This window comes from Nansenia antarctica (genome assembly GCF_963989245.1).
Source record: "Nansenia antarctica genome assembly, contig: SCAFFOLD_229, whole genome shotgun sequence".
NCBI classification, from domain to species: Eukaryota; Metazoa; Chordata; class Actinopteri; order Argentiniformes; family Microstomatidae; genus Nansenia; species Nansenia antarctica.
Genome location: NW_027663446.1, coordinates 1 through 10,000, shown reverse-complemented (window position 1 = coordinate 10,000; position 10,000 = coordinate 1). Strand labels below are relative to the sequence as shown.

General features: G+C 51.1%; 1 protein-coding gene across 1 annotated transcript in view; it reads left to right on the top strand.

Moving 5' to 3' along the window:
• LOC308175082 (melanoregulin) overlaps positions 1–8,236 on the top strand; it is a gene marked incomplete at both ends in the record, with an annotated part of 23,281 nt that extends 15,045 nt beyond the window's left edge. The window contains 2 exons of the mRNA XM_080550802.1: positions 6,970–7,130; positions 8,159–8,236. Of these exons, the coding sequence (XP_080406928.1) occupies positions 6,970–7,130; positions 8,159–8,236 (239 nt within the window). The remainder of the gene's footprint in view (positions 1–6,969; positions 7,131–8,158) is intronic.
• Positions 8,237–10,000: the final 1,764 nt, after the last annotated feature.

Sequence of the window (10,000 nt, the reverse complement as noted above, 5' to 3'; positions counted from 1 at the left end):
TACTGCCCTCTACTGTCCTCTACTGTCCTCTACTGTCCTCTACTACCCTCTACTGTCCTCTACTGCCCTCTACTGTCCGCTACTGTCCTCTACTGTCCTCTACTACCCTCTACTGTCCTCTACTGTCCTCTACTGTTCTCTACTGCCCGCTACTGTCCTCTACTGCCCTCTACTGTCCTCTACTGTCCGCTACTGTCCTCTACTACCCTCTACTGTCCTCTACTGTCCTCTAGTGTCCTCTACTGCCCTCTACTGTCCTCTACTGTCCGCTACTGTCCTCTACTGTCCTCTACTACCCTCTACTGTCCTCTACTGTCCTCTACTGTCCTCTACTGCCCTCTACTGTCCTCTACTGTCCTCTACTGTCCTCTACTACCCGCTACTGTCCTCTACTGCTCTCTACTGACCTCTACTGTCCTCTACTGTCCTCTACTGTCCTCTACTACCCTCTACTGTCCTCTACTGCCCTCTACTGTCCTCTACTGCCCTCTACTGTCCTCTACTATCCTCTACTGCCCTCTACTGGTCCCTACTGCCCTCTACTGCTCTCTACTGTCCTCTACTGTCCTCTACTGTCCTCTACTGCCCTCTACTGTCCTCTACTGTCCTCTACTGCCCTCTACTACCCTCTACTACCCTCTACTACCCTCTACTGTCCTCTACTGTCCTCTACTGTCCTCTACTGTCCTCTACTGTCCTCTACTGGTCTCTACTGCCCTCTACTGTCCTCTACTGCCCTCTACTGTCCTCTACTGTCCTCTACTGTCCTCTACTGTCCTCTACTGCCCTCTACTGTCCTCTACTGGTCTCTACTGTCCTCTACTGCTCTCTACTGCCCTCTACTGTCCTCTACTGTCCGCTACTGTCCTCTACTACCCTCTACTGTCCTCTACTGCCCTCTACTGTCCTCTACTGCCCTCTACTGTCCTCTACTATCCTCTATTGCCCTCTACTGGTCTCTACTGTCCTCTACTGTCCTCTACTGTCCTCTACTGTCCTCTACTGGCCTCTACTACCCTCTACTGTCCTCTACTGTCCTCTACTGTCCTCTACTACCCTCTACTGTCCTCTACTGTCCGCTACTGTCCTCTACTGTCCTCTACTACCCTCTACTGACCTCTACTGTCCTCTACTGTCCTCTACTGTCCGCTACTGTCCTCTACTACCCTCTACTGTCCTCTACTGCTCTCTACTGTCCTCTACTGTCCTCTACTGTCCTCTACTGCTCTCTACTGTCCTCTACTGTTCTCTACTGTCCTCTACTGCCCTCTACTGTCCTCTACTGCCCTCTACTGTCCTCTACTGGTCTCTACTGTCCTCTACTGCCCTCTACTGACCTCTACTGTCCGCTACTGTCCTCTACTACCCTCTACTGACCTCTACTGTCCTCTACTGTCCTCTACTGTCCTCTACTACCCTCTACTGTCCTCTACTGTCCGCTACTGTCCTCTACTGTCCTCTACTACCCTCTACTGACCTCTACTGTCCTCTACTGTCCTCTACTGTCCGCTACTGTCCTCTACTACCCTCTACTGTCCTCTACTGCTCTCTACTGTCCTCTACTGTCCTCTACTGTCCTCTACTGCTCTCTACTGTCCTCTACTGTTCTCTACTGTCCTCTACTGCCCTCTACTGTCCTCTACTGCCCTCTACTGTCCTCTACTGGTCTCTACTGTCCTCTACTGCCCTCTACTGACCTCTACTGTCCGCTACTGTCCTCTACTACCCTCTACTGACCTCTACTGTCCTCTACTGCCCTCTACTGTCCTCTACTGTCCTCTACTGCCCTCTACTGGTCTCTACTGCCCTCTACTGCCCTCTACTGTCCTCTACTATCCTCTACTGTCCTCTACTGTCCTCTACTATCCTCTACTGTCCTCTACTCTCCTCTACTATCCTCTACTGTCCTCTACTGGTCTCTACTGTCCTCTACTGTCCTCTACTGCCCTCTACTGTCCTCTACTGCCCTCTACTGTCCTCTACTGTCCTCTACTGTCCTCTACTGCCCTCTACTGTCCTCTACTGTCCTCTACTGGTCTCTACTGTCCTCTACTGTCCTCTACTGTCCTCTACTGTGTTTCTACTGTCCTCTACTGTCCTCTACTGCCCTCTACTGTCCTCTACTGTCCTCTACTGGTCTCTACTGTCCTCTACTGTCCTCTACCGCCCTCTACTGTCCTCTACTGTCCTCTACTGCCCTCTACTGTCCTCTACTGCCCTCTACTGTCCTCTACTGTCCTCTACTGTCCTCTACTGTCCTCTACTGTGTTTCTACTGTCCTCTACTGGTCTCTACTGTCCTCTACTGCCCTCTACTGACCTCTACTGTCCGCTACTGTCCTCTACTATCCTCTACTGACCTCTACTGACCTCTACTGTCCTCTACTGTCCTCTACTGACCTCTACTGGTCTCTACTGCCCTCTACTGCCCTCTACTGTCCTCTACTATCCTCTACTGTCCTCTACTGCCCTCTACTGTCCTCTACTATCCTCTACTGTCCTCTACTGTCCTCTACTGTCCTCTACTATCCTCTACTGTCCTCTACTGCCCTCTACTGTCCTCTACTATCCTCTACTGTCCTCTACTGTCCTCTACTATCCTCTACTGTCCTCTACTGTCCTCTACTGCCCTCTACTGTCCTCTACTGGTCTCTACTGTCCTCTACTATCCTCTACTGTCCTCTACTATCCTCTACTGTCCTCTACTGTCCTCTACTATCCTCTACTGTCCTCTACTGTCCTCTACTGCCCTCTACTGTCCTCTACTGGTCTCTACTGTCCTCTACTGTCCTCTACTATCCTCTACTGTCCTCTACTGCCCTCTACTGTCCTCTACTGCCCTCTACTGTCCTCTACTGGTCTCTACTGTCCTCTACTGTCCTCTACTGTCCTCTACTGGTCTCTACTGTCCTCTACTGTCCTCTACTGTCCTCTACTGTCCTCTACTGTGTTTCTACTGTCCGCTACTGTCCTCTACTGTCCTCTACTGCCCTCTACTGTCCTCTACTGGTCTCTACTGTCCTCTACTGTCCTCTACTGTCCTCTACTGTCCTCTACTGTGTTTCTACTGTCCTCTACTGTCCTCTACTGTCCTCTACTGCCCTCTACTGTCCTCTACTGGTCTCTACTGTCCTCTACTGTCCTCTACCGCCCTCTACTGTCCTCTACTGTCCTCTACTGCCCTCTACTGTCCTCTACTGCCCTCTACTGTCCTCTACTGTCCTCTACTGTCCTCTACTGTGTTTCTACTGTCCTCTACTGGTCTCTACTGTCCTCTACTGCCCTCTACTGACCTCTACTGTCCGCTACTGCCCTCTACTACCCTCTACTGACCTCTACTGTCCTCTACTGTCCTCTACTGTCCTCTACTGGTCTCTACTGCCCTCTACTGCCCTCTACTGTCCTCTACTATCCTCTACTGTCCTCTACTGCCCTCTACTGTCCTCTACTATCCTCTACTGTCCTCTACTGTCCTCTACTATCCTCTACTGTCCTCTACTGGTCTCTACTGTCCTCTACTGTCCTCTACTGTCCTCTACTGCCCTCTACTGTCCTCTACTGCCCTCTACTGTCCTCTACTGTCCTCTACTGCCCTCTACTGTCCTCTACTGTCCTCTACTGGTCTCTACTGTCCTCTACTGTCCTCTACTGTCCTCTACCGCCCTCTTCTGTCCTCTACTGTCCTCTACTGCCCTCTACTGTCCTCTACTGCCCTCTACTGTCCTCTACTGTCCTCTACTGTGTTTCTACTGTCCTCTACTGTCCTCTACTGTCCTCTACTGCCCTCTACTGTTCTCTACTGTCCTCTACTGCTCTCTACTGTCCTCTACTGCTCTCTATTGTCCTCTACTGTCCTCTACTGTCCTCTACTGCCCTCTACTGTCCTCTACTGTCCTCTACTGTCCTCTATTGTCCGCTACTGTCCTCTACTGTCCTCTACTGTCCTCTACTGTCCTCTACTGTTCTCTACTGTCCTCTACTGCTCTCTACTGTCCTCTACTGCTCTCTATTGTCCTCTACTGTCCTCTACTGCCCTCTACTGTCCTCTACTGTCCTCTACTGTCCTCTACTGTCCTCTACTGTTCTCTACTGTCCTCTACTGCCCTCTACTACCCTCTACTGTCCTCTACTGTCCGCTACTGTCCTCTACTGTCCTCTACTGTCCTCTACTGCCCGCTACTGTCCTCTACTGCCCTCTACTGTCCTCTACTGTCCACTACTGTCCTCTACTGTCCTCTACTGTCCTCTACTGCCCTCTACTGTCCTCTACTGTCCGCTACTGTCCTCTACTGTCCTCTACTGTCCTCTACTGTCCTCTACTGCCCGCTACTGTCCTCTACTGCCCTCTACTGTCCTCTACTGTCCTCTACTGTCCTCTACTGTCCTCTACTGTCCTCTACTGCCCTCTACTGTCCTCTACTGTCCGCTACTGTCCTCTACTGTCCTCTACTGTCCTCTACTGTCCTCTACTGTCCTCTACTGCCCTCTACTGTCCTCTAATGTCCTCTACTACCCTCTACTGTCTGCTACTGTCCTCTACTGTCCTCTACTGCCCTCTACTGTCCTCTACTGCCCTCTACTGTCCTCTACTGTCCTCTACTGTCCTCTACTGTCCTCTACTGTCCTCTACTATCCTCTACTGTCCTCTACTGTCCTCTACTATCCTCTACTGTCCTCTACTATCCTCTACTGTCCTCTACTGCCCTCTACTGTCCTCTACTGTCCTCTACTACCCTCTACTGCCCTCTACTACCCTCTACTGCCCTCTACTGTCCTCTACTGTCCTCTACTGCTCTCTACTGCCCTCTACTGCTCTCTACTGCCCTCTACTGCTCTCTACTGTCCTCTACTGTCCTCTACTGTCCTCTACTGTCCTCTACTGCCCTCTACTACCCTCTACTGCCCTCTACTGCTCTCTTCTGTCCTCTACTGTCCTCTACTGTCCTCTACTGTCCTCTACTGTCCTCTACTGCCCTCTACTGTCCTCTACTGTCCTCTACTGCCCTCTACTGTCCTCTACTGTCCTCTACTGTCCTCTACTGCTCTCTACTGTCCTCTACTGTCCTCTACTGCCCTCTACTGTCCTCTACTACCCTCTACTGTCCTCTACTACCCTCTACTGTCCTCTACTGTCCTCTACTGTCCTCTACTGTCCGCTACTGTCCGCTACTGTCCTCTACTGTCCTCTACTACCCTCTACTGTCCTCTACTGTCCTCTACTGCCCTCTACTGTCCTCTACTGTCCTCTACTGTCCTCTACTGCCCTCTACTGTCCTCTACTGTCCTCTACTGTCCTCTACTGTCCTCTACTGTCCTCTACTGCCCTCTACTGCCCTCTACTGTCCTCTACTGTCCTCTACTGTCCTCTACTGCCCTCTACTGTCCTCTACTGTCCTCTACTGTCCTCTACTGCTCTCTACTGTCCTCTACTGGTCTCTACTGTCCTCTACTGTCCTCTACTGCCCTCTACTGTCCTCTACTGACCTCTACTGTCCTCTACTGTCCTCTACTGTCCTCTACTGGTCTCTACTGTCCTCTACTGCCCTCTACTGTCCTCTATTGACTGTCCTCTACTGTCCTCTACTGTCCTCTACTGTCCTCTACTGCCCTCTACTGTCCTCTACTGTCCTCTACTGTCCTCTACTGGTCTCTACTGCCCTCTACTGTCCTCTACTGCCCTCTACTGTCCTCTACTGTCCTCTACTGCCCTCTACTGTCCTCTACTATCCTCTACTGTCCTCTACTGTCCTCTACTGTCCTCTACTGCTCTCTACTGCCCTCTACTGTTCTCTACTGCTCTCTACTGTCCTCTACTGTCCTCTATTGACCTCTACTGCCCTCTACTGTCCTCTACTGTCCTCTACTGTCCTCTACTGTCCTCTACTGCTCTCTACTGCCCTCTACTGTTCTCTACTGCTCTCTACTGTCCTCTACTGTCCTCTATTGACCTCTACTGCTCTCTACTGCCCTCTACTGTCCTCTACTGTCCTCTACTGTCCTCTACTGCTCTCTACTGTCCTCTACTGTCCTCTACTGTCCTCTACTGTCCTCTACTGCTCTCTACTGCTCTCTACTGTCCTCTACTGTCCTCAACTGCTCTCTACTGTCCTCTACTGTCCTCTATTGACCTCTACTGCCCTCTACTGTCCTCTACTGTCCTCTACTGGTCTCTACTGTCCTCTACTGTCCTCTACTGCTCTCTACTGTCCTCTACTGTCCTCTACCGCTCTCTACTGCTCTCTACTGTCCTCTACTGTCCTCTACTGCCCTCTACTGTCCTCTACTGTCCTCTACTGTCCTCTACTGTCCTCTACTGTCCTCTACTGCTCTCTACTGTCCTCTACTGGTCTCTACTGCCCTCTACTGTCCTCTACTGCCCTCTACTGGTCTCTACTGCCCTCTACTGTCCTCTACTGCCCTCTACTGTCCTCTACTGTCCTCTACTGCCCTCTACTGTCCTCTACTGGTCTCTACTATCCTCTACTGTCCTCTACTGCACTCTACTGCTCTCTACTGTCCTCTACTGTCCTCTACTGTCCTCTATTGATCTCTACTGCTCTCTACTGCCCTCTACTGCCCTCTACTGGTCTCTACTGCTCTCTACTGCCCTCTACTGCCCTCTACTGCTCTCTACTGCCCTCTACTGTCTCTACTGTCCTCTACTGTCCTCTACTGTCCTCTACTGTCCTCTACTGTCCTCTACTGTCCTCTATTGCCCTCTACTGTCCTCTACTGTCCTCTACTGCTCTCTACTGCCCTCTACTGTCTCTACTGTCCTCTACTGTCCTCTACTGTCCTCTACTGTCCTCTACTGTCCTCTATTGACCTCTACTGTTTTCTACTGTCCTCTACTGCTCTCTACTGCCCTCTACTGGTCTCTATTGTCCTCTACTGTCCTCTACTGTCCTCTACTGTTGTTGTGTTCTGATGTTGTTGTTGCTGTTCTGATGTTGTTGTTGTGGTGCTGCAGGGTACCAGAGGGAGGTGGAGTCCCTGCTGTGTGTGAACAGGCAGAGCCTGAGTTCCCCGGAGCCCCGCGGCCGGGCCAGGGACATGCTGGAGGCCGTCCAGGACCAGACCGGCCTGTTCCCCCGCGGCGGCGCCGCGCACGACAAGTACCTCTCCGTCATGGTACTGCTAGCCTAGCCACGGTCCTGTTAGCTTACTGCTAGCCTAGCCATGGTCCTGTTAGCTTACTGCTAGCCTAGCCATGATACTGTTAGCTTACTGCTAGCCTAGCCATGGTCCTGTTAGCTAACTGTTAGCTTAGCCATGTTAAAGACCCCCTCCCCATGGCTGTTCTAGTGTTAATGACCCCACCCATGGCTGTTCTAGTGTTAATGACCCCCCCCATGGCTGTTCTAGTGTTAATGACCCCACCCCATGGCTGTTCTAGTGTTAATGACCCCACCCATGGCTGTTCTAGTGTTAATGACCCCACCCATGGCTGTTCTAGTGTTAATGACCCCACCCAGGGCTGTTCTAGTGTTAATGACCCCACCCATGGCTGTTCTAGTGTTAATGACCCCACCCATGGCTGTTCTAGTGTTAATGACCCCACCCACGGCTGTTCTAGTGTTAATGACCCCACCCCCCCATGGCTGTTCTAGTGTTAATGACCCCACCCACGGCTGTTCTAGTGTTAATGACCCCCCCCCCACGACTGTTCTAGTGATAATGACCCCACCCAGGGCTGTTCTAGTGTTAATGACCCCACCCATGGCTGTTCTAGTGTTAATGACCCCCCCCCACGACTGTTCTAGTGATAATGACCCCACCCAGGGCTGTTCTAGTGTTAATGACCCCACCCCATGGCTGTTCTAGTGTTAATGACCCCACCCATGGCTGTTCTAGTGTTAATGAACCCACCCCCCATGGCTGTTCTAGTGTTAATGACCCCCCCCACATGGCTGTTCTAGTGTTAATGACCCCACCCAGGGCTGTTCTAGTGTTAATGACCCCCCCCATGGCTGTTCTAGTGTTAATGACCCCACCCATGGCTGTTCTAGTGTTAATGACCCCACCCACGGCTGTTCTAGTGTTAATGACCCCACCCATGGCTGTTCTAGTGTTAATGACCCCACCCAGGGCTGTTCTAGTGTTAATGACCCCCCCCCCATGGCTGTTCTAGTGTTAACGGGGGTCTCTCCTCCTCTCAGGACCGCCTGGTGGCTCTGGACAGCGCTGAAGACTTCCTCCGCCTGGCTAAGGAGAAATACCCCAAGACCCCAGTCTGACCCGTCTGACAAACACACAAGTAAACAGACTGACTTATATAGCGCCTTTATCCAAAGCGCTTTACAACGGCCTCTCATTCACCCATTCACACACACATTCACACACTAATGGCGGCCAAGCTGCCATGCAAGGCGCCGGCCCGCTCACTGGGAGCAATTTGGGGTTCAGTGTCTTGCCCAAGGACACTTCGACATTTGGACAGCCGGGGCTCAAACCGCCGATCTGCCAACCTTGCGATCATTAGACGGCAGCTCTACCTCCTGAGACACAGCCGCCCCTAGTCAGCAGTCTGACAAACACACCAGCCTGACAGAGACACTGACCGCGTTTATCTGCTCTCAGGCCACATCCACACGGAGACAGAACTCATCTTTTTTTTTTCATTTTAAAATAGTTTTCCGTAAACACGAAGTCGTCTCAAGAAATCCGAACGAATCCACTGAAAATGTTGTAACACTGCCACACACTACACCCAACACAGAGAAGAAGAATGGAGCAAGCGATGAACAATCACACGAAGAAGAACATTGTTGTTGTGTTGCCCTGGGTTGTTGTTGTTGGCTGGGTTAGCGCATGCGGGTTAAGGGAGAGGCGGGGCTATGGTGTCATCGTTTCAGGAAAGATGCGTATGGCTTGTAAAGATGGAAATGCTAGGCTAAGCTAGGCTAAGCTAGGCTAAGCTAGGGTGGCGTCTTCAGATCTGTTCACTCTGGGACCCGGGTTTAATCATAGCGTCTTCAGGCTCCCAGAACGCGGCTCCGTGTGATGAAAAGTCCCTACGATAAAACACTTTGTTAGATACGCCCAGATTCACCTCTGTGTGGACAAGCCCTCAGTCTGACCGTGTCTCTCTGCTGTAAGTCGCTTTGGATAAAGGCGTCTAAATGCTAAATGCCAAACATGTAAATGTTTTTACAAAATAAATAACACTGTGTGTGTGTGCGTGTGTGTGTGTGTGTGTGTGTGTGTGTGTGTGTGTGTGTGGTGTGTGTGTGTGGTATGTGTGTGTGTGTGCGTTATGTTACTGTTATGTTGAAATTGTGAAGATGGGGCAAAGTCACACCACATTGAAGGTGTCCCTGCATTTCCATTGCTACGATGCCACGATTAAGATCACTTCATTGTATTGACTTTGATGTATTAAATACATAATTCTATGCGTTGACATAATTTACTCAAAATAACTAAAATGAGTCGATCCTCTGTGTGAAAATGAATCGATTCATGAACCGATTCACGAATCATCCTGAATAATTCCTTTATCAATGTAGGGCTTACTTTTTTTTTACTTACTTACGTTACTTATTATTATTGTGTTATTATTATTGTGTTTACTTTTTGTTGGTGTCTGAATGCTGCCAATGTCAATGTTCACGAACCAACTCTAAAGAAATGTCACTCTTGTGTACTTGCGTACGAGAAACATAAAAGCCATTCTGATTCTGATTCTGAATCAACAGCAGAGGCCGCTGTACCTCTGTTCCACGGCCAGCAGAGGGCAGCGTACCTGCTCCGTTAGGCAGCCAGGTGACAAGCAACAGCAGCATGGCGAATTGAGCTGGGAAAGTCGTCCTCTGCGGTCACGCTGCTGTTGTGATTGAGAGGACAGGCCTGGTTGACGTCAGGAGAGGGGGGGGGGGAGGAGGAGGGGAGAGGAGGGGGAGAGGAGGGGAGAGGAGAAGAGAGCAGAGGAGGGGAGAGGGAGAGGGGAGAGGACAGGCCTGGTTGACGTCAGGAGAGGGGGGGGGGGGAGGAGGAGGGGG